The sequence below is a fragment of the Cervus elaphus genome, chromosome 6 (genome assembly GCF_910594005.1).
Source record: "Cervus elaphus chromosome 6, mCerEla1.1, whole genome shotgun sequence".
NCBI lineage: Eukaryota > Metazoa > Chordata > Mammalia > Artiodactyla > Cervidae > Cervus > Cervus elaphus.
Window position 1 is genome coordinate 12,222,802 of NC_057820.1, and position 24,176 is coordinate 12,246,977.

The window sequence follows — 24,176 nt, forward strand, 5'->3', positions numbered from 1 at the left end:
CTGTGAAGCCTCTTGGGATTAACCTCACCCTCCTGGTGGTTCCACTGCCCTTTCTAACGAGGCAGTGGCAGCCTCTCACAGTAATGGAGTGCTCCCAGGAGCCAGACTCTGGGTCAAGCTCGTTATGTTTATGATCTCATTTTATACTCAGAAACCTCAGGGGGCAGGCACTGTTATTATCTGCGTTTTGCAGTTGAGGGGGAATCGAGGTAGGAATCTTGAACCTGAGCAGCCTGTTATTGGCTGTAACACCTGAGGTCCAGGTGGCTTCTCCTGAAGGACACATTTGCACAGGATGCTCTGAGCCCCAGGTGACCCATGTGCTGCTGGACTGACTCGCTTCTAAGAAGCCTTTTCCTTTGTTGATTCAGAGCCCTTCCCAGTGCCTGCTGCCCTGTGGCCTCCATCCGAACACTGGTCACCCTCCTTTCCAGCAGCCTTCAGAAAAGGAGGGGCCCAATGTACCTTGAGTCCTCCCCATGTGAGCCTTGGGTTTGAGCTTTTTATGTTGTGGTGCCCTTTCCCTGGCCCATGCTTCTCTTTGGGTGTGAGGCCTGTGACCTGGTGTCCTGGTGAATGGGGTGAGTCTGTCCAGTTATTAGCAGGGGTGACCTGAGTTGGTGACCTGGGGGAGGCGGCTGGTGTGTAGTGCCCCCGAGCCACCATCAGGCAGGGTGGAGGTGCGGGGCTCTGGGTGCAGACAGAACTTTCCAGCCCCTCCGTGTCAGGCAGGCGAGGAGCTCCCCGATGCCCTCCGTCTGGTGCTGGACACTCATGGTGACAGCTCTGTAAGTCGGGGTGACAGACCAGGCTGCTGGCCCCGAGTGATGGAGGCTTGGTGAAATTTCCAGGGACTCTGGCTTGTTGGGTACCTTTGATGGTAGCTCCCCAGGAAGCCCCTCTCTGGGCCAGGTCGGGGTGTGAGTCCTTTACAGGTGATCATGCAGTCAGCAGGTGACATGCCCAGGGTCCCACAGTCAGTGTGAAGCGACCTGGCCAGCTTGACCCAGAGGCCTGTGGTCCCAGCTCGCTCAGCTGAATGACCTGTATCCTGTACACTTCCTGCTTTTGCCTCCAAACAGGAAGCAGGTGTAGCCGGTTCCCTGCCCGCCTGCCGTGGGGGTCTGGGTGCAGAATGTAGCCTCCAGGTGTGGTCTGGGGCCACCTGTGTTGGAATCACCTGAGGTTTGATTGTAGCAGCAGGAGCTTGGACCCTGGGGGTATTGTAACAACCTCTCCAGATGATTCTTTTGGGTTCGTGACCTTTTGTGGGTAGGGCTGCTTTCTAGCACGTGGGCAGGGCAGGCTCAGGAAAGCAGGTGCCTTTTGAAGATGCTGAGGGTTTTAGCCCTTCTAGAATGTTCTCTCGGCCTTTTTTCCTGCCCACTTATGTTTCTCGCATCTCTGAATGCACGCAGACAGTGAGGCATGCTTCTCTGGTGGGTGGTGTCAGCTGGCTGAGGGCAGGGGGCTCTCTTTTGGAAAACTGGGGTGCATGTGGGCAGCAGAGAGGAGGACCTGCAGGCCCGCCACCCCTGCCGAGGCTCAGTCATGGCTCTCCTGGGATAGAACGTCTTTCTTGTCCTGCTGGTGACCGGGCAGCTTCCATGTGGCTCCCCAGCTCAGCTGTCCCTTCATTCTTTCTGGCCCCGTGTGTGAAGGGCCAGAATGAAACCATGCCTTTCAGCCGTCGAAGCAACAAGTAAATGACACGGCCCCCTTTTGTCTGTAACTTGTGTAGTTCAGGAGCGGGAGGCCGCCACTCTGAGCCTCATCTTTATATGCCTTTGGATGGCATCCTCGCGACGAGATGTCTTTTTGGATGTTGCTTTATGATTATCACCCGGGGATTAATCTCTTGGCTACGAGGTTGCTAGGCTGGTTGCTAGGTAACCGCTGGCTGGGGAGAGGGTTTTCTGAGGCTCCTCCACACGGGGATTGCTGGATGAGCCACCCAGCGGTGGCCCAAAGTCTAGGCTTCCGAAGAGGTTGGTGTCAACAAGGAAAGTGGTCGCTTAATTAATTGGAGGTGTGTTTATGCCGAGAATAAACACGGGCCTGAGATGTTTCTCAAATGAACTAAACCTAAACACTGTTTTAATTGCGCGGTCCTGCTCACCCATGCAGAAGCAGCGGGTCACGGTGTTCTGTGGGCTTCTGGAGGGTGGAGGGGCCGTAATGAGGCAGATTAAAGGAAGGTTTCTGCTTGCAGCTGCCGTGATGGAGGGCTGTTGATGCCTCTGACATCCACACGCGTTCTCCTTGCAAGTTCAGGGTTCGGGTGGACAGGCTGCACCCTGGCCCTGCTGCCATGTTGCCTTCGGGCCTTTAAGAGATTCCAAGGTCAGCCTCGCCCCGATGGCGCAGGGCTGGGAGAACGTCCTGGGAGGAGAGACTGGATTTGTTTGTATGGGCCCTGTGTGCTGCCCTGGGGAGTCCTTTGGCCTTCTGTCCACAAATGAATCTGTGGGTAGGGACTTCCCTGGTGGTCCAGCGGTTAAGACTCTGCACTCCCAAATGCAGGGGCAGTGGGGGGGCGGGCGGTTAGATCCCTGGTTTGGGAAATAAGATCCTGCATGCCACACTGCGTGGCCAAAACACACAAAAAAAACAAACCAAATGAATCTGTGGGTGGTTTGTATCTTTTCTCGCATCCTTAATGACCTTGAGCTTCCTGTGCTGTCAGTCAGTCTGTTTTTCCACCCTCTCCAATAATCCCCTGGAGTGCTTCAGGATGCATTTGTTAAATATTTATGAACGGCGACACCGTTTCCTTGGCACTCACCGGTGGGGGCGGTCTTCACGAGGTGGCACTGGGGATCCTAGGAATACTTAAGCAGCTTCAGCACCCTGTCACCTTCGGCAGAGTGTCAGGTGGGGTTCCCCTGCCCTGTTTTGCGGTTTCCTGGCCCAGCTGTACAGTGGGGGCTTCACCCAGAATCGAATAATTAAGTGGATTGAGTCATCTGAGGGGGGGGTGTGTCTGTGTGTTCACTTCGTGTGGGTTACCTAAAATATTTAAGTGCTGTAAATGCTTGGAGATGTCAGGATTCATCTTATGTTTCCAAGAATTTTTTTTTTAAACTGCATTACTCAGCAGAAAAGCACATTTCTCTGCCCTGCCCCGCCCCACCCCCCCCAGCCCCAAGGGTGGGAGGGCAGAGATAGCAGAGCAAGAATGACCCAGCTACCATCGACCCAGTGCTGCCTGCCTGCGTTCTTACTGTCTTCAAGGTTGATCTTCTGTCCTGGTTTTGAAGGTGGGGAATTAAAGTCAGAGAGGAGCCCGGCCCAAGGTCAGCCAGCTAACTGGGGGGTAGCAGTGGGATTCAGACCCACGTCCACCTGACACACAGCCTGCCAAGCTCTGATTTCCACAGCGGCAGCTATGTGGGGTTCATGGGGTGACTCTGCCTTGCTGCAGATGCCCTAGTTCCCACCCCAGTTGAGCAGCGACCCCTGGGAGGGCCAAACAGGCGAGGAGACCCCAGCCAGAAAGAGCAGGTGGGAACACAGCAAAGTCAAATGCGCTTCAAGCTCCTCGTCTGTGAAATAGGGTGAACTGCCAGTTCCCAGCTTGTGGTGAACATTTAGAGAACTGGTACAGGGGCCAGGGCCTTGTGAGTAGCGTGGCTATATTATTAATGGCCCAGAGTGGGACACTTTTGGGAGTGGCAATGGACCCTGTGCATTTGGGATGCTGGGGCAGGAACCGTTGACAGGACTGTCCCGAGCAGGTCGGGCATATGGTCCTCTCCTTATAAATTCCTTATAAGTTCACCCTGAGCCCCATAGCCTATTTGCTGTCCATTCCTGGCTGTTCTTTCCAGAACACACCCCTGGAATCCCTCTCTGGTCTCTGGGGTAAGGCTGCTCTGGCTTGGCGTTCCCATCTGTCTCTCTAGGACCCCTGCCATAACCTGGCCCCCTGTCTCTGCTTCCTCCCGCCCCGCCTTTATTTGGAGCAAACTGTGTTGGAAGGACCGATGCTGAAGCTCAAGCTCCAATACTTTGGCCACCTAATGTGAATAACTGACTCATTTGAAAAGACCCTGATGCTGGGAAAGATTGAAGGCAGGAGGAGAAGGGGATGACAGAGGATGAGATGGTTGGATGGCATCACCGACTTGATGGACATGAGTTTGAGCAAGTTCCAGGAGTTGGTGATGGACAGGGAAACCTGGCGTGCTGCAGTCCATGGAGTCGCAAAGGACACGACTGAGCAACTGAAACATAATATAAAATTTGCAATTTTAAAGTGTTCAATTTAGTGACATTTATTACATTCACAGTGTTGTCCAACCATCACCACTATCTCCTTTCAGAACATTTTCAGTCACCTCTAGGGGAGACCCCATACTCACTGGCAGTTACTCCCCGATTCCCCCTGCCCTTAGCTCTAAGCAATCACTCATTTCTTTTGTGTGTCTGTGGATTTTCCTATTCTGGACACTTCATAGAAATGGAATCATACAATAAGTGGTCCACATTGTGTTTATCTCTTCATCTGTTGATGGACGTTTTGTTGTTCCCGCCTTTTGGTTAAGTGTGAATAGTGCTGGAATGAACATTCATGTACAAGTTTCTGTTTGAGCACCTGTTTTGCGTTATCTTGGGTTTGTACCCAGGAGTGGAATTGCTGGTTCATGTGTTGATTTTTTTTTTTTTTAATGTGTTTATTTTTTGTTTAACATACTGAGGAATTGCTGTTTTCCACAGTAGCTGCACCGTTTTACATTCCTGGCTGCAGTGCACAAGGTTTTCACTTTATATTCTCACCAACGATCATTATTTATTTTTATTGTAGCCATTCTAGTAGGTGTGAGGTGGTATTTCATTGTGGCTTTGGTTTACATTTCCTCACAATGGATAATGATGTTGAATCTCTCTTCCTGTACCTTAGCTATTTGTTTATCTTCTTTGGAGTGATGTATGTTCAAGTCCTTTTCCATTTTTAATTGGGTTGTTTGTCTTTCTTTTGTTGAGTTGTAAGAGTTTTGTATATATACTCTGGATACTAGATCCTTGCCAGATGTATCATTTGCAGATATTTTCTGCCATTTTTGGGGTCGTCTCATCATTTTCTCACCCATGTTCTTTAATGCACAAATTTTTTAAATTTCAGTCAAGTACAGGTTATTTTTATTTTTGTTGATTGTGCTTTTGGTGTCATATCTAAGACATCATTGCCAAATCCAGGGTCATAAAGATTTACCTCTTATGTTTTCTTTTAAGAATTTTATGGCTTTAGCTTTTATATTTAGGTTTTTATTCCATTTTGAATTAGTTTTTATATATGGCGTGAGGTCAGGGTCCAACTTGATTCTTTTGTGTGCAGATAGCTTGTTGTCCTGACACTATTTATTGAAGAGACTCTTCTTGACCCTTTGAGTGGCCTTGGCACCCTTAGTGAAAAGTCAGTTGACCATGAACACACAGTTATATAGTTCTGGACTCCTCCATTCTATATCATTGATTTATATAGCTATTCTTATGCCAGTCCCACACTGTTTTGATTACTGTAGCTTTGTAGTACGTTTTGAAGTTGGGAAGCCTGAGTCCTCCTACTTACTCTTCATTTTAAAGATTGTTTTGGCTATTCACAAACCCTTGCAATTTCCATTTCTATGGGAAAAATCTGTTGGGATTTTGCTAGGGATAGTATTGAGTGTAGATCAGTCTGGGACAGATTCCCATCTTAACAATATTGTCTTCCCATCCGTGGTGTCATTCCATTTATTTGGGTCTTACTTTAATTTTTTTCAGCAGCGTGTTATATAGTCTGCAGTGGACACATTCTTTCACTTTGTACAGTCAGCTGCAGAAGTAGAAGTAATACTTGTGACTCACCAGCACGAATCACAGGTGTGCTGTGTGTCACACTGCAAGTGATGCTGAGATTTCGGGAACTGTTGAGTCTCACCATTCCTTTGAAATCATAATATTGTAAAAGCTTGTTGTTTGATGTATTAATAAGGAAGCATGCATATATTATATCACACATCTACATTTTTGCAATATTTTCATATTAGTATTTCAGTATCCTTGGTTTTCTTTCCTGTGTATCCTGTCTTATGCGTTTTTAAGCATGAGTCTGAGGATTGACAGGCTTCATGTGACTGGCAGGGGCACAAACGTGATGGAAACCCTGCACCAGGCTTTTCCCTGACCCCTGCTGCTCCCACACGCTGTCCCTTAAAGCCACTGCCCACATCAGGGGGGTGAGGGCCACCATGGGGGGCATGTGGCAGAGGACACGGGGTGATGAGTGCAACCGCGTACAGTAGCTGTAATTTCATCCCACCGTCTCCTGCTTTGGAGCTTTTATTGATAGCTGCACAAAAGAGATGTCAATTTCGGGAACATGTAGAATCTGCTCTAAAACACACACACACCGTGCACACGTGTAAACTGATGGCCAACATCTGTCCTTCAGGCAGCTGGCGACACCTCCCAGAGCTGTGAGAAACGCTAATTCGGGGTGTAATAGCAGGGCAGCCACCCCCTGGAATCCCGCAGTACTCAGGATCCATCTGGGCTCCCTCCTCTTGGTATGACGGGCTTCCCAGGTGATAAGGAACCTGCCCGCCAACGCAGGAGATGTAAGAGATGCGAGTTTCGATCCCTGGGTTGGGAAGATCCCCTGGAGGAGGGCACAGCCACCCACTCCAGTATTCTTGCCTGGAGAATCCCATGGACAGAGGAGCCTGGTGGGCTACAGTCCATAGGGTCACAAAGAGTCGGATGCAACTGAGCGACTTGGCATGCACGCACTTTTGGTGTGACACACGGGGTCCTTTGAAGCCCAGCCCGTGGCCCCTCTCCTGCAGGACACGTGATGCTGCAGCCACACCAGCTGAACTCGCTGTGTCCTGGGGCCTCCCGGCTTTGGCACAACCTCCGTTTCCCTCGGACAGTAACACTCTTTGCTGAGTTTTCCTTGCTTAGCTACTTGTCCCTCAAGACTAGACCCCTCTCCTGGACATTTCCCCTGCATGAGTGTCTCTACTCTTGGTTCTCACCCTGTGCTGTAACGAGTTAACACCACTCAGCAGAGGCCAGGGCTGACCCTGCCGGCCAAGGTCACTCCAAGGTGGCCGCTGTCAGGTCTCCCGGGAACATCCGCCAGCCCCTGGGGAAGCTGATGACCAAGGAAGCAAGGCTCATGGGGCCCAAGGTGCTTTTCTACCTCTTTTTTTTTTTTTAAAGTCTTATAATTGTCTTGGACCAAAGATGAATATAATCCAGGCTAGATTCATTATTGTTTATTCATTATTTTTTATTTTCTGTTTTTTTTTTTAAACAAAAGTTAAAACTATTTTCTGTGTCATTAAAAGCATTGTGGGCTTGTGTACCTGATAAAGTCATTGGTCCTGAAAGGAAGGCCCTGCCTCTGAGGAAACACCCTTCTACCAGCCAAGGGACCCCCTGGCCTCCATCCCTGGCCTCCAGGCCTGCAGCCCACCCCAGAGAGGACAGCTTGGGCACTGCCCATCTTCCCGGGTCGCAGAGCCGCCTGGGGTCCTACCTCTTTCCCATGCGCCATCCTTTCTGTAGTAAAAGCCAGGCAGACGGTGCCTCCGCAGACTGCATTTCTGTGCTGTTTGATGTGCAGACACCCTGGCTTGGCTCCAGGTCCCCAAGGGTTGCCCTGTGACTCCTCACTGGGGGACGGGCCACCTGCACCCGCTCACTCATGGTTCACTGAATTCGGGAGGCTCCTCTGTGTGCCTGGTGCTTGGGTTTCAGCCTTCCTGCAGGGGCTCAGCCTGTGGAAGTGGACGGGCTTGAGAGGAGGTGAATTCGTTTCCTGGGGCAGCTGTGACAAGGACCGGCAGCTGAGAGGCTGGTGGCCACATGTATCTGGAGGCCAGAAGTCCTGAGTCAGCCCTGCTGGCTGGACTTCCTCTGGGGTGTGGTCTCCTTGCCTCTGCAGCCCCTGGAGCTGCATTGCTCACGTTCCTTGCCCTTCAGCCACTTGTCCGTCTCCATAACCTGCAGCACAGCCTCTCCAGTGTCTGTCTGCACCAGCATCCCATTGCCTTCTCCTCTGTAGTCGAGTCTCTCTCGGCCTCCCTCTCAGAAGTTCACCTGCCTGTGATTCCATTCCTGGACAATCCAGGAGAGTCTTCCGTCTTGAGATCCTTGACTTGATCCCACCTGCAGAGACCCTTTGCCCATGTAAAGTGAAAGTGTGAAAGCGCTAGTCGCCCGCTTGGATATGCCCCCAGAGGAGGGGCCTTCTTTGCCTCTTCTGGGCCTGGGGGGCAGGGACGGGGGGACCGGGGCTTGCCAGCAGTCCTTGGCTTGTGGCTGCACCACCTCCATCCTCCGTCTTCACGCGGCCTCCCTGAACATGTGCCTCTGTGTCCAACGGTCCCCTTTTCATGACCCAGCCGTCCTGGATTAGGGCTCACTCAAATAACCTCAATTAATGTAATCACACCTGCAAGGACCCTGTTCTAAATAAGGTCACATTCACAAGTACCTGGCATAGGAGGGGCATAGTTCAGCCTTGACAGGGGCCCAGCACGTGGGGCTGGCAATATGCCCTCAAGCCCTTGAGTGCTTACCGTCCTCTTGATAAACCTGTCAAAGTGAGGCGCTTGTTCCCTGCTTCAGAGATGGGATGCACAGGGGACCTGCTGTCACGCAGGTGGTGGGTGGCAGAGCTGGGTCCAGTTCTGAGCCAGGGGGGGATTTTCCCGGAGAGGCCCATGGTCCTCTTCTCGGTCAGTGGTGACCGCGGTTGGGGGGCACCATGCCCAAGTAGTGAAATATGAACCCGAGTTGTGAAATGTGAACCGGAGTAGTGAAACGTGAACCTGTTTTACTCCCCCCACCCCCCATAGGGTGCTTCCCAGGTCTGAGTAGACTCTGGGGCCCAGGAAAGGTTCAGGGTTCACAGAGGCTTTGAGTGGAGGGGAATGAGACAGCCTGCAGGTGTGGGAGGCTTTGCCATGCCCCACGCCTCCTGCTTCCCTTGTAACTCAGTCGGTAAAGAATCTGCCTGCAATGCAGGAGACACAGGTTTGATCCCTGGGTAGGGAAGATCCCCTGGAGAAGGAAATGGCAACCCACTCCAGTACTCTTGCCTGGAGAATCCCATGGACAGAGGAACCTGGCAGGCTACGTCCATGGGGTCACAAGAGTTAGACATGACTTAGTGACAACCACCACCACGCCTCCTGCTGACTCTGGGGATTTATTCCTTTGCCCTCTTCATCGGCTGCTGCAGGGGCCGTCGTGTTCTCATTTTTCAGTGCTGTGAGCACCTTGGCCATCGAGCCCAGGAATCCTGGGTGAAAGGTCCGGGCCTCCTCTTTCCCAGGAGGAGAGCCCTGAGAAGGTGCTTCCCCATGGCCCCGCGGAGAAGGGGTTATTTTTACACCTAAACAGATGGGGTGCTGTGAACCAGACTCCACGTGGCTTCCTATCCAAGTGACAGGTTTAAGGATGCGTGTCTTTCCAAGACTTAGGATCATCTTCTTTTTTAAAAAAAATTGAGATGTAATTGACATAGAGAGAGCATGATATTAGTTTCAAGTGTGCAACAGACTGATTCAATATTTGTGTGTATTGAGAAATGATCACACTCTAAATCTAGTTAACATCTGTCACCACACACAGAGTGACACATTTTTTTCCTTGTGATGAGAACTCCTGTCTCAACAACTTTCAGATATGCAACATAGTGTTTTTAACTACAGTCACTGTGCTATATACCACATCCTCTTGACTTCATTTCAGTTCAGTTCAGTTGCTCAGTTGTGTCCAATTCTTTGTGACCCCATGGACTGCAGCACGCCAGGCTTCCCTGTCCATCACCAACTCCCAGAGGTTACTCAAACTCATGTCTATTGAGTTGGTGAGGCCATCCAACCATCTCATCCTCTGCCATCCTCTTCTCCTCCTGCCTTCAATCTTTCCCAGCATCAGGGTCTTTTCCACTGAGTCAGTTCTTCATATCAGGTGGCCAAAGTATTGGAGTTTGAGTTTCAGCATCAGTCCTTCCAATGAATATTCAGGACTGATTTCCTTTAGGATGGACTGGTTTGATCTCCTTGCAGTCCAAGGGACTCTCAAGAGTCTTCTTCAACACCACAGTTCAAAAGCATCAATTCTTTGGTTCTCAGCTTTCTTTATAGTCCAACTCTCACATTCAAACATGACTACTAGAAAAACCATAGCTTTGACTAGACAGACCTTTGTCAGGAAGGTAATGTCTCTTCTTTTTAATATGCTGTCTAGGTCGACTTGTTTATCTTTAATTGGAAGTTTGTATCTTTTGACCTCCTTCACCCAGTTCTCCCACCCCAACCCCCTGCCTCTGGTACCACCAGCCTGTTCTCTGTATCTTTGAGGTCAGTTTTTTCCTGTTTGTTTTTTTAAGATTCCACACTTAAGTGAGTTCAAAACAGTGTTTGTCTTTCTTGGTTTGACTTATTTCACTTAGCATAAGGCCCTCAAGGTTTATTCGTGTTGTTGCAGATGGCAAGATTTCCTTCTTTGTATGGCTGAATTATATTCCATTGAATATATATACTACATCTTTATCCATTCATCCATCAATGGCCACTTAGGTTGCTTCTGAATTATTATAAATAATGCAGCAGTAAACATAGGGGTGCAGATGTCTTTTCAAGCTGGTATTTTCATTTCCCTCAGATAAATACCCAGAAGCAGGATTGCTGGATCATATGGTAGTTCTCTTTTTAATTTTTTGAGGAACCTCCATACTTTTTCCATAATGGCTGCACCAGTTGACATTCCCACTAACAGTGTGGAGGATTCCCTTTTTCCCATGTCCTTGCCAACCATTATTTCCTGTCATTTTGAAAATTGCGATTTTAATAGGTGTGCAGTGATATCTCATTGTGATTTTGATTTACATTTTCCTGACTAGTGACGTTGAGCACTTTCTCATGTACGTGTTGCCCATCTGTATGTCTTCCTTGGAGAAATGCCTATTCAGTGCCTCTCCCCATTTTTGTTGGGTTGTTTGGCTTTTTGCTCTAGAGACATATGAGTTTTTATGTATTTTGCATATGAGTCCCTTATCAGTTACATGATTTTCAACTATTTTTCTCCCTTTCAGTAGGTTGCTCTTTAATTTGGTTGGTGGTTTCCTTTGCTGCACAGAAGCTTTTTAGCTTTGATGTCCCACTTGTATATTTTTGCCTTTGTTGCTTTTGCTTAGTGGGCCAAATGCAACAAATTGCCAAGACCAATATCAAGGGACTTACCACCTATGTTTTTTTCCTAAGAAAACTCATGTTCAAGTCTTTAATCTGTCTTGTGTTAATGTTTATATATAGTGTTAGGTAGTGGTTGCATTTTATTCTTTTGCTCAAGGCTCTCCAGTTTCCCAGCACCATTTCTTGAGGAGACTGTCCTTCCCCATTTTATATTCTTGGCTCTGTGGTCATAAACTAATCGATCGTACACGTGTGGGTTTATTTCTGGGCTCTCTCTGCTGTTCCCTTGGACTGTTTGTTTCTGTGCCAATACCATACTGTTCTGCTCACTGTAACTTTGTAATATTGTTTGAAATCAGGGGGCGTGATGCCTCCAGCTTTGTTCTTTCTCAAGATTGCTTTATTTATTTGGAGGCTTTTGTGGTTTCATACAAATTTGAGGATTGTTTGTTCCATTTCTGTGAAACATGGAATCAGAATTGTGATAGGGCTTGTATTGAATCTGTAGATTTCTTTGGGTAGTGATAGTATGGACATTTTAACAGTATTAATTCTTCTAACGCATGAGCACAGAATCTTTCCAGTGATTTGTATCTTCAGTTTCTTTTATCAATGTCATGGTTTTTAGTGTACGGACCTTTCACCTCCTTTGTTAAATTTATTCTTAGATATTTTATTCTTTGGGATGCAGTTGTAAGTGAGATTGTTTTCCTAACTCTTTTGATAGTTCATTTACTAGTGTATAGAAATGCAAAAGATTTTTGTATGTTGATTTTTTTTATCCTGCAACTTTAATTTGTTGATTACTTCTAACAATTATTTGGTGGAGTCTTTAGGGTTTTCGATAGTAAATTTGTCATCTGCAATTGGCAACAGTTTTACTTCTTCCTTTCTAATTTGGATGGCTTTTTCCCCCTTGCCTAATTGCTCTGACTAGGATTTGTAATATTATGTTGAATAAAATTGGCAAGAATGGGCATCCTTTTCTTGTTACTGATCTTGGAGGAAAAGTTTTCAGCATTTCACCATTTGAGTGTGCTTATAGCTTGGGCTTATTATATATGGCCTTTATTAGTACGTTCCCTCTATACCCACTTTATTGAGAATTTTTATCATGGATACATGTTAAATTGTGTCAGATGTTTTTTATGCATCTATTGGTTTGGTCATATAATTTGTATCCTTCATTTGGTTAATGTGATATATCACGTCTGTGGATGTTAAACCGTCCTTGAAACCAGGGGATGAATCCCACTTGATTGTGGTGTATGTAGTTAACGTGTAGTTGAATTCAGTGGGCTGATATTTTATGGAGAACATCGTCTAACAACGCTTGTTAACCTGTCATGTGCCATAGACCTCCTTTTGGAATAATTTCAGGTGCCCCCAAAGAGAATATAAAGGGTTACGGAGGAGGACAGTTCCTTTAGATATAGCTCTCCCCATGAACAACCGCGCTGTTCTAGACTATGGGAAGGGCTGCCCTCGCTGCTCCCAGGGGCTGCCAGCAGGTAGCCGGGTCCCAGGCGCTGCAGATTTGGGTGAATGGTAGCCAGGTGAATGTGGGGAGCGGGGCTCAGGGAGGATCAGGCATCGGGCCTGGGTCGGGGGGCTGTGTGTCTGGCCTGAGAGCCCAGGTCTGCATCTGCTGGCCATGGGGACAGCTGCAGCAGCAGTGGGCATGCCCGTGGGGACAGCTGCTGCAGCGGTAGCAAATGGTTCCTTCCAGAGCATCCTCTGTGTCCAGATCTGTCCTCTGATCACTGCCTTGAGTCAGTCCTCCAGCGTCCCACCAGCCCTGGGTGCTGAGTCCTCTCACTGCTATTGGCTGGCAGGACCCTGGGCCCGGAGGAGCTGGGTGACTTACCCAGGGTCTGGCCGTCCCTCCCGGGCACCGCAGGCAGGCAGGGTTGCCGCTCCTGCTGGAAAGCCCTGCACATGCTCCGTGCTGCCTCTGCTGACACACGTCCCCAGGGCCACTGCGCCCACCTCTTCCCACCTCCTTCATCACCCTGCTCCATGTTCGGCCGCCTCTGCCGACCCCCCAGGCTGCCCTCCTGAGCTGGGTGGTCTTGTCCTTGCCTGCGTGTAGCCTCCTCCAGGATCCCTGATGGGACCTTCCCTGTGGCTGCTATGGGTCCCGAGGCAGCCGTGGCTCCACCCCGTGTCCCCGTGTCAGACTCGGGCTCCACGTGCAGGGGGTGGTGTCCGGACAGGCCGGAGTGGCCCTTAGAGCAGGAGAGTGCCCTGGCAGCCCAGTGAGGGGTCACCGGAAGAGAAGGGAGACATGGGGGACAGAGACGTTGATGGGACAATGGAGTGCAGAGATGGGAAGGGCCTCATCAGGGTGACACAGAGACTCCTCGCCTGCCTGGGCGTCTGAGGGGCTGACCCCTGGGGAGGGAGGCCGAGGGGGTGGGTGTCACCCAGGCTGCAGTGAGCATGGCTGGGGGGTGGTGGGGAGGGTTGGAGGTGGGCACTCTCATGGCTGGGGCAGTGGCCAGGGTGGCCATGTGGGGTTAAGGGAGGGAGCAGTGGATCTGGGCCGGGGACCTGGGCACGGCTCCTGGTCACACCTCCCGACTTGACCCGCAGTTCCTTTGAATGCCCTTTGCACGCCAGGACGCACACTCACCCTGCCTGGCAGCTCCTGGCCTCCAGGGTGTGCCTTCGAGACCCAGAGGCAGCATCATTTTGTCTCCCGATCCCTGGGCCCTGCAGCAGGGGATGTCTCATCACCCGGCCCAGTCTGCTCCGGGACCGTCACGTGTCCACCTGCAGACATTCTTAGACCCATCCCGTGGTCCGCCCAAGCTGTGCTGGGTGCTCCGCAGACGGCAGTGCAGAAAACCAAGTCCCGTGCTTATGGGGACCACCCTCTGGGGAGGGGCAGGCTCTCCCTGAACACTCTTGTCCAGGATGGAGGTGATGGGGGCCCCTGAGGGTCTTCCCGGCTCAGCTGGTCCCAGCTCAGGGGTGGGGTTGGCATCTGGGACTCAGGGGCATCTGTGAGACAGCTGATTAGCTGGTGACTGATGCGTCACCAGGGTGACCAGCAGTGTCAGAGGGCAGCCACACCCACAGCTCCACGGCGTGTCCAGCATCCCTGAGTTCCAGTTATAGGTGTACCCCAGGCTGTCTACACTGGGCCCAGAATACATGAAATGGCCACTTTACAAAGAAGGTGATGTGTGGATGTGATAAAAAATGAAAATGGTTCAGAAATTGTCCAGTGTGAAGTGACTCTGCTGACCTTCATCCCCAGAGGCCTCCTGGGTCCGTGTTCTGTGCCTCCTTCCAGAGACAGCACCTGTGTACCCTGGTGTGGGCCTGTGTGTGTGTGTGCGTCTGTGTGTACGTGTCTGTGCGTATGTTACTGTGTGTGTGTGTACGTGTCTGTGTGTATTACTGTGTGTGTGTGTACGTGTCTGTGTGTATATTACTGTGCGTGTGTGTACATGTCTGTGCGCATGTTACTGTGCGTGTGTACGTGTCTGTGCATATGTTACTGTGCGTGTGTGTACATGTCTGTGTGTATTAATGTGTGTGTGTGTCTGTGAGTATGTTACTGTGTGTGTGTGTCTGTGTGTGTTACTGTGTGTGTGTCTGTGTGTCTGTGTGTGTGTTGCTGTGTGTATGTGTCTGTGTGTGTTACTGTGTGTATGTGTCTGTGTTACTGTGTGTATGTCTGTGTGTCTGTGTGTGTGTTACTGTGTGTATGTGTCTGTGTGTATGTTACTGTGTGTGTGTGTAGGTGTCTCTGTGTATGTTACTGTGTGTGTGTATGTGTCTGTGTGTATGTTACTGTGTGTGTGTGTACATGTCTGTGCGTATGTTACTGTGCGTGTGTACGTGTCTGTGCATATGTTACTGTGCGTGTGTGTACATGTCTGTGTGTATTACTGTGTGTGTGTGTCTGTGAGTATGTTACTGTGTGTGTGTGTCTGTGTGTGTTACTGTGTGTATGTGTCTGTGTTACTGTGTGTGTGTCTGTGTGTCTGTGTGTGTGTTGCTGTGTGTATGTGTCTGTGTGTGTTACTGTGTGTATGTGTCTGTGTTACTGTGTGTATGTGTGTCTGTGTGTGTGTTACTGTGTGTATGTGTCTGTGTGTATGTTACTGTGTGTGTGTGTAGGTGTCTGTGTGTATGTTACTGTGTGTGTGTATGTGTCTGTGTGTGTTACTGTGTGTGTGTCTGTGTGTCTGTGTGTTACTGTGTGTGTGTATGTGTCTGTGTATGTGTCTCTCTGTGTGTCTGTGTGTGCGTTACTGTGTGTCTGTGTGTTTTACTGTCTGTGTGTGTTACTGTGTGTGTATTTTTCTCTGTGTGTGTGTCTGTGTTACTGTGTGTGTATGTCTCCGTGTGTATGTGTCTGTGTGTGTGTATGTGTCTCTGTGTGTCTGTGTGCATGTGACTGTGTGTGTGTGTGTGTCTGTGTGTGTTTATGTCTCTGTGTGTGTGTCTGTGTGTGTGTTACTGTGTGTGTATGTGTGTGTGTGTGTGTCTGTGTGTGTGTGTGTATGTGTCTGTGTGTATGTGTCTGTGTGTGTGTCTGTGTGTGTTACTGTGTGTATGTGTCTGTGTGTGTGTTACTGTGTGTTACTGTGTGTGTGTATGTGTCTATGTGTGTGTTACTATGTGTGTTACTGCGTGTGTATGTGTCTCTGTTACTGTGTGTGTGTTACTGTGTGTGTGTGTCTGTGCATCTGTGTGTGTGTCTGTGTGTGTATGTCTGTGTGTGTATGTGTCTCTGTGTGTGTGTCTCTGTGTGTCTGTGTGTGTGTCTGTGTCTCTGTGTGTGTCTCTGTGTGTATGTATGTGCATCTGTGTGTCTGTGTTACTGTGTGTGTGTTACTGTGTCTGTGTATATGTGTCCGTGTGTATGTGTCTCTGTGTGTGTATGTGTCTGTGTGTGTGTGTGTGTCTGTGTGTGTGTTACTGTGTGTGTGTCTGTGTGTGTGTTGCTGTGTGTATGTGTCTGTGTGTGTTACTGTGTGTATGTGTCTGTGTTACTGTGTGTATGTCTGTGTGTCTGTGTGTGTGTTACTGTGTGTATGTGTCTGTGTGTATGTTACTGTGTGTGTGTGTAGGTGTCTGTGTGTATGTTACTGTGTGTGTGTATGTGTCTGTGTGTATGTTACTGTGTGTGTGTGTACATGTCTGTGCATATGTTACTGTGCGTGTGTACGTGTCTGTGCATATGTTACTGTGCGTGTGTGTACATGTCTGTGTGTATTACTGTGTGTGTGTGTCTGTGAGTATGTTACTGTGTGTGTGTGTCTGTGTGTGTTACTGTGTGTATGTGTCTGTGTTACTGTGTGTGTGTATGTGTCTGTGTGTGTTACTGTGTGTATGTGTCTGTGTTACTGTGTGTATGTGTGTCTGTGTGTGTTACTGTGTGTATGTGTCTGTGTGTATGTTACTGTGTGTGTGTGTAGGTGTCTGTGTGTATGTTACTGTGTGTGTGTATGTGTCTGTGTGTGTTACTGTGTGTGTGTCTGTGTCTGTGTGTTACTGTGTGTGTGTATGTGTCTGTGTATGTGTCTCTCTGTGTGTCTGTGTGTGCGTTACTGTGTGTCTGTGTGTTTTACTGTCTGTGTGTGTTACTGTGTGTGTATTTTTCTCTGTGTGTGTGTCTGTGTTACTGTGTGTGTGTCTGTGTGTATATGTCTCCGTGTGTATGTGTCTGTGTGTGTGTATGTGTCTCTGTGTGTCTGTGTGCATGTGACTGTGTGTGTGTGTGTCTGTGTGTGTGTTACTGTGTGTGTATGTCTCTGTGTGTGTGTGTCTGTGTGTGTGTTACTGTGTGTGTCTGTGTGTGTGTGTGTGTATGTGTCTGTGTGTATGTGTGTGTGTCTGTGTGTGTTACTGTGTGTATGTGTGTGTGTTACTGTGTGTTACTGTGTGTGTGTATGTGTCTATGTGTGTGTTACTATGTGTGTTACTGCGTGTGTATGTGTCTCTGTTACTGTGTGTGTGTTACCGTGTGTGTGTGTCTGTGCATCTGTGTGTGTGTCTGTGTGTGTATGTCTGTGTGTGTATGTGTCTCTGTGTGTGTGTCTCTGTGTGTCTGTGTGTGTGTCTGTGTCTCTGTGTGTGTCTCTGTGTGTATGTATGTGCATCTGTGTGTCTGTGTTACTGTGTGTGTGTTACTGTGTCTGTGTATATGTGTCTGTGTGTATGTGTCTCTGTGTGTGTATGTGTCTGTGTGTGTGTGTGTGTCTGTGTGTGTGTTACTGTGTGTGTGTCTGTGTGTGTGTCTCTGTGTGTGTGTCTGTGTGTGTATGTGTCTGTGTGTGTGTGTTACTGTGTGTGTGTGTTACTGTGTGTGTGTTACTGTGTGTCTCTGTGTGTGTGTGTCTCTGTGTGTGTGTTAGTGTGTGTGTGTGTGTGTGTGTGTGTGTGTGTGTGTGTTCCTGTGCGCACGCGCACTACCGCATCAGCGGCCCTAACGCCCCTGCCGCCCCCAGGTGTCCGTGCTGGTCCTCTTCGCCCTGGCCTTCCTCACCTGTGTCGTCTTCCTGGTCGTCTACAAGGTGTACAAGTATGACCGCGCCTGCCCTGACGGCTTCGTCCTCAAGGTAAGCCCCCAGCCCCTGGCGCCCCCAGTTTACCTCTTATCCTGCTGGACTCACGGCTCCCAAGGGATGGGCCTAGAGTGGTGGGAGCTCCCGGTGGGGGCCCTGCGGGCAGGGCAGGGGGTGCGGTGGGGATGTGGGGTGAGCCTCCGGCCCGACAGGCCCAGTACAGCCCTGGGGGGGTGGTGAGGGAGGGAGGGACGCCCCAGGAAGTGGCAGTTCTGGGAGAGGAAGACCTGCCCTGCCACGCGGGGGTCGGAGCAGGGCGTGGCGACCCCAGCCCCCCGAGCGTGCGTCCCTGGTCCGCCCGCCGCGAAGCACGGCTGGACTCTGTGGATGGAGGATGCTCGCTTTGCCGAGCCCTGTGACGCCTCCTCCTGCAGAAGCTGCACGGAGAAGCGGACAGGGAGAAGGGGGGTGGGCAGGGCTGGGGCGAGGGGACACGCAAGAGGTGGTGAAGCGCACGGGCCGCGGACTTGCTCCCGAGTCCCTCACAGTCGGATCTGGGCCCCGTTTGCTTCTGAACTTCCTGGAGCCAGTGTGAGGGGGAAGACCCCTCCGTTCCAGGACTTGGTGCTGCTGGAATGAGGCAGGACCTGGTTCTCAGCAGGAGCTGACCCAGCCTGGCTGCCGTAGTCACTGGGCGCCTGCGCTTTGGCTGATGTTGGTGTGGGGCCGTGGGGCCCTTGTATGGGCTCCTCTTCTCACAGCTCCAGAGCTCCTGGCATTCTGTGCCCACCGCGTGGGAGGTCTGTGAGGGCACCCTGCAGGCCCCTGGGGAAGGGCTCCAGGAAGTTCTCCTGCACCTTCCACCAGCCCCTGTGTGCACTCTGGGTGGGGCCCAGGCTGGAGGAGTTGATGGTCTGTTTGGAGGAGTTGATGGTCTGTTTGGAGGCTCAGAAGATGCTGGGGTTTAAAGGAGGTGGATCCAGAGGCCTGGGGGACAGGAGGGTGGAGCCGGGTGGGTCAGTGGGGAGCAGCGCCCAGGTAACCGCTGGCTGGTCCATACATGGTCTGCCTGGGGGTGGGGGAGCCAACCATGGCTAGACTGTAGTGTTGGCCAGAGACCCCCTGGGGGATGGGGGAAGTGATGGGATGGTCACTCAGGTGGCTGGGGAGGCTGCAGGTTAGAAGGGAATGACGGGGGCCAGTGAGATGGCCCAGGAGGCTACTGCAGGGGAGCGGGGGAGAGACGGGGGTCTGGACAGGTCGGGGTCCTGAGGGTGGAGCAGGAGTGACTCTGGGAGGCAGGGGTGGCAGGGCAGGAGGGGAGGACCTGGGGGTCATGGAGAAGGAGCCAGGGGGATGCGGGACTGTGCCCTGATGGGACCTGGGTGCACGGAGGACGGCTTCCTGGGGACCGGCGCCCTCGTCCAGGCGGACTGCTCACGCATACCTGCGGCCACAGCCCCCCTCAGGGCTTCCTTCTGGCTCATTCTCTGTGACCCCGAGCAAGTTTCCTGTGCAGAGGAGGGTGGACCCGAGCTGTCTTCTCCATCCTGTACGGCCAGGTTCTGCTAGATTCGTTGGTGCAGGGGGGTCAGGGAGGTGAGGGCCAGTCCCCGGGCTCACCACAGCACTCGACGGGGCGGCGAGTGCCTGTTTAATAGACTCTGTAGGTTGATGCTGGGGCTCAGTCAGCCTTGGGGATTTAGAGCCCCAGAGAGATTGTTCTGGATCTTCGTCTGCTGGGACTTGGCACTCTCCCCTGGCATCCAAGGGGCGGTGTCTTTCCTGGAGAAGGGGAGCCTGGAGGGCCGGGGAGCTGCTGGCCTGTTTCCACTGCCCTCGGGCTACGGCTGAAGCAAGGAAGGTGTGAGTGTGTCTCCTTCCTTCCTTTCTGCATGTTCATGCATGTGATCAAATGCCGCCACCCGACAGTTTACAAGGGGCTTTTAACTCAGATCTTTGATGCTCCCAGGAACCCTGTGGGGTATAGATGTCGTTAGACCCCATTTTACCAACAGGAAATTGAGGATAGACATGTCCGTGGTGCCCAGGGTTAGGCCCTGCCCTTCATTCATTACTCACTGTGTATTAAGGGCCCCCTCCTGTGTGCGTGGTGGGGTGCTGGGCGTGCTGGGGGGCGGACAGGCAGTGCCAGGTGCCTGCCCTTGAGCTCACGTTCTAGCGGCAAGCCAGCAGACAGATGCCCAGACGATGTGCATGCTGCCAAGAGTTGGGAAACAAGGAATATAGGGTGACTGAGCGTCTGCAGCCACCTCTTCCAGGAAGACCACAGGGCTCATCCGGCAGGGATCTAAATGAGGAGGGGGCATTGGTGCAGACCTGCTGTGGGCAGCGCTTGTGCTGGGGGGACAGAGTGGCCCAGGCCCCTGAGGGAAGGGCTGATGGGCACAGTGTCCTACTTCTGGGATGCGTGAAGGGGTGGGGACCAGCCCCTTGCTGAGGCTGGCCCCAAGCTGAGGAGTGTCACAGGAGATTTAAGAGGGCAGACGTGGGCTGCGGAGGACCCTAGGTTTCTGGCTTTTTTCTTTTTTTTTTTTAATAAATCACGAAGTCATCATATGAGCATTATAGAAAGGTCTTAAACATAGTGGGAAATCGCCCCAGACTCCCATGAGGTGTTTACGCTTAGGCGTTCCTCATACACTTCCCCTCGGGGAGCCTCCAGGTGAGGTTTAATAGCCGACCGTAGGCCAGGGCTGTTGGGACACTTTTCCTGGGCGCCCTCACCCGTCCGGTTGTCGTTTCATGTTTAGAGGCTCCGTGACCTCCCCGCACTCACTCCTGGCTGACACTTGGCTCTGCCGGGGTCTGTCTGGCCGAAGTGGGCCAGGTCACAGCTTCCTGGGAGCCCCCGCCCCATCCCACTCCCACGTGGCTCCCACGTGCCCCCCGGGGTCTTGCCTGCCACCGGCTCACCCCCTCGCCGCCCCTGTGGTGCCTGCCGGGCATCCCTGTCTTGCCGCCTTGCTGTGTGGGCGGCAGCAGCCGTCTTGTCTTCTCTGGCCTGGGCACCTGGAAGCAGAGACACCCTGTCCCGTCTGGAGGGGCCCTTCTCAGCCTGGAACAAAGTCACTCGCTGCCCAGCAGGTGCTGGTGGCTTCAGAAGGTCGTGCTGGACCCTGTGCTGGTGGCGTGGACAGAGTGGAGGCGAGGTGGTGGTGCAGGGGGGGGCTGAGGGGTGCTGCTGGCTCGCTGGATGGGGGCCAGCTCACCTGCAGGGCTGGCCCAGGGGTGAACAAATGGTTCACCCCTGCAAAGCGTCCCTGCTCCCCAATGCTCAGGTGTAGCTGGAGGTCAGGACACCAGTGAGAGGTCAGGACACCAGAATCTGCCTGCAATGTAGGAGACCCAGGTTCGATCCTTGGGTTGGGAAGGTCCCCTGGAGGAGGGCATGGCAACCCGCTCCAGTATTCTTGCCTGGAGAATCCCTTGGACAGAGGAGCATGTACAGTCCATGGAGTTGCAGAGAGTCAGACACGATTGAGCAACTAATACACACAATGAGCACAGCTGTTCTGGTAAAATTTTGGGGCTTCCCTGATAACTCAGTTGGTCTAGAATCCGCCTGCAATGCAGAAGACCCCAGTTTGATCCTTGGGTTGGGAAGATCCCCTAGAGAAGGGATTGGCTATCCACTCCAGTATTCCTGGGCTTCCCTTGTGTCTCAGCTGGCAAAGAATCTGCCTGCAATGTGTGAGACCTGGGTTCAATCCCTGGGTTGGGAAGATCCCCTGGAGAAGGGAAAGGCTACCCACTCCACTATCCTGGCCTGGAGAATTCCATGAACTGTATAGTCCGTGGGGTCGCAAAGAGTCAGACACGACTGAATGTTCACTTCACCTCACTCCATCTTCACTAAATCAGCAACAGTGAGTCTCGCATCTCTGAAGTGAGGCAGTAGCTACAGCAGCCGCAGCAGGGAAAACACCCATGGAGCCTGCCCGGGCCTCCCAGAGGGTCCTGGTTGGGGAAGAGGTGGCTGGATCTGCTGTCGGAGTCAACTTATTTACACAGCTCCACCAGACCCCAGAGCTCTCTAGACCCTCTGTCCCCGACCATGTCCCATCCTTCACCCCCAGCCCTCTTCCCAGACCGGGAGTAATGAAGCTGCAACTTGGCGGTCGGGGGCTGGACCAGGCGCGGTGCGGTCCCTCGGCCGAGAGCCCATGCCCCGCCCCTTCTTAGTGTGGGAGGCGGAGCGGAGGCCGTGGGGCAGGCGCCGGGCTGCAGGCCCAGGCTCAGCAGGTCTGTGGCTCTCCGGTGCTTGGCCCAGAACTGGTGTGGGTGGCTCTGCACCCCATGGGCAGCGGCCCCCGTGCGAGAGCCCCTGACCCTTGGACTGACACGCCTCTTCGCAGATGCAAGGCCGGTGTCCCCTGTAAGAACCGTTCACGTGGAGAGGAAGCCCTGCATTACGCTTGTTGAGGCTTCTAAATGGGCTCAAACGGGAGCCTTTCTAAGACCCGGATGTGGTCCCTTCTCCTCCACAAATCACCTGTTGAGCCCGCTGTGACTGCCCCTGACACTGGGCAGTGGACCTGCACCGTGGGAAGGCCTCCAGGTCCTGAGGGTGGCGTGACCGCCTGGTGGCCAAAGAGGGCCTCGTGAAGGCTGTGGCATTCGCCGGGTTCCCGTGGTTCCGGCTAAAGCAGCTCCTCCTGCCAAGCCCTGCAGACAGAGCATCGCCACCCCCACCTCTGAGGAAGCGGAGGGCCCAGCGGGGACTAGGCATGCTGGGTTGCTGGGGCCTGATGATCGCTGGCGGAACTTGAGGCTGCTGGGGGTACAGTCCTGCCCTGGTGCCCCGGCGACCTCGCTTCCTCTTTTCTGTTTTCTGCCTTTGGGCAGTGTTCACCGTCTGCAGCTTTGCGGGTGGCGTCCAGAGCGCTCTGAGCAGAGGCCTTGGGCTGGAGCTGGGTGCTCACCCAGGTGGGTCTCACTGGCCACATCTATGAAAGGGAACTAACGGATCCCAGCTCACAAGGAGACACTGTTCCCACAAGGTGCTCGGCGTCTTGCTCAGAAGGAACCAGTGTGGTGGCTGGGCTGGGGTCTGGTGGTGGGCTTCGGGTCTGCAGGATAGACCCCCAAGGAGCAGCCCCTTAACAAGGAGGCAGAGCTAACCTGCCTGTAGCTTCTGGAGGCTGAGGGAGCCTGCGTTGGGCAGGGACGAGGCTCTCAGAGGAGGTCCCCCTTGTGTATCCCTGGCCAGCGCCCACGTCCACCGGGCAGCAGCTGCCACCGGCCATCCCGGTGACCATCGGAGACCCGTCGTGGTCTCCGTGCTGGGCCCACGCAGGGAGGCACAGGAGCGCTTTGAGCAGCAGGCGTCTTGCTGGGCCCTAGGGGGTTGGTGGGATGCCGCCGGTGCGCGTGCCGGTGAGGTGGTTGAGGCTGAGACGCTGCTCCAGGGTTGAGTGCTGGATCCCGCGGGCGGGGCAGGGTGTCCGGCTTGAAACTCTCCCTGGTGACCGTGATGTGGCCAAGCCTGGGACCCCCGTCACTGCAGGCTCCCTTCACCTGACAAGGAGATGGTGGTGGTCCTGTGATGCTTCTGTGTTTGGAGACACAGATGGTGTGTCTTCCGCCAGATGGAAGCCGCGGCTGGCAGGCGGTGGGGCTCCGGGAGGTCTTCCTGGAGACCCTGTTCTGTCTTGGGCAGTGCTGCCAGCCCCTGGGGTGTTGTCCCTTTCCTGGCAGGGACCAGCCTAGGAGGTCAAAGCCTCTGAAAAGCGGCCACGGGAGCAGGGGAGGGCAGGCAGCTTCCCTGTTGGCTCCCTTTCCAACCGCCTGTGCCACACCCCTCCCATCCCATTGGCCAGTAGTTAGTCCAGAGGGACACACCCCTCACATCCCATTGGCCAGAAGTTAGTGCCTGGGGGCGGGGGGGGGGAGCGGCTGGGAAATGTCCTGAGCTGGGCGCTATGTACCTGCTGAGCTCTGGGAGAGGGGGCTGGTGCAAACCGTTCGCAGCCCGCCACCCTTCCTCAAGGGTTTGTGTGTGTGTGTGGGGCGGGGGATGGTGACGGTGGTGGTTTAGCCCGGCTCCTGGATGGATGAAGAAAGGCAGCTTTGGGGGGGCCCTAGACTCCGGGTGAGCTGACGAGAGCCAGGGATCCATGTCTCCACGCCCAGCCTCCCCGGGGTTCTGTGGTAGGTAGGGAAGCGCCTCTTCCCTAGTGGACAGCTTCCCCGGGAGAGCCCCCCTCTCAAGTGCCCTGGGGGGGGGTCCGCGTGGCTTCCTGCTGCTCTCCGGTTCTCAGGGTCACACCAGTCCCTCCCGACCCCCTGACCCTTGCCGCCTTCTCCCCGGCGTTTGTGTCCTGCGGCTCCTCGCCCTCTGCTGTGGCCACGGGCCTCTCTCCAGCCTGCGTCCTGGTCCTCCTGCCCCCAGGCCCAGCTCAAGTGCCCTCAAGTGTGCCTCCCCCAA

General features: G+C 52.8%; 1 protein-coding gene across 2 annotated transcripts in view; it reads left to right on the forward strand.

The window, feature by feature from the left end:
* Positions 1-24,176, forward strand: part of NSG1 (neuronal vesicle trafficking associated 1) — a 34,416-nt gene that overhangs the window by 8,417 nt on the left and 1,823 nt on the right. For both annotated transcript variants that reach the window (XM_043906199.1, XM_043906200.1), the window contains exon 4: positions 17,669-17,779. In XM_043906199.1, the coding sequence (XP_043762134.1) occupies positions 17,669-17,779 (111 nt within the window). The remainder of the gene's footprint in view (positions 1-17,668; positions 17,780-24,176) is intronic.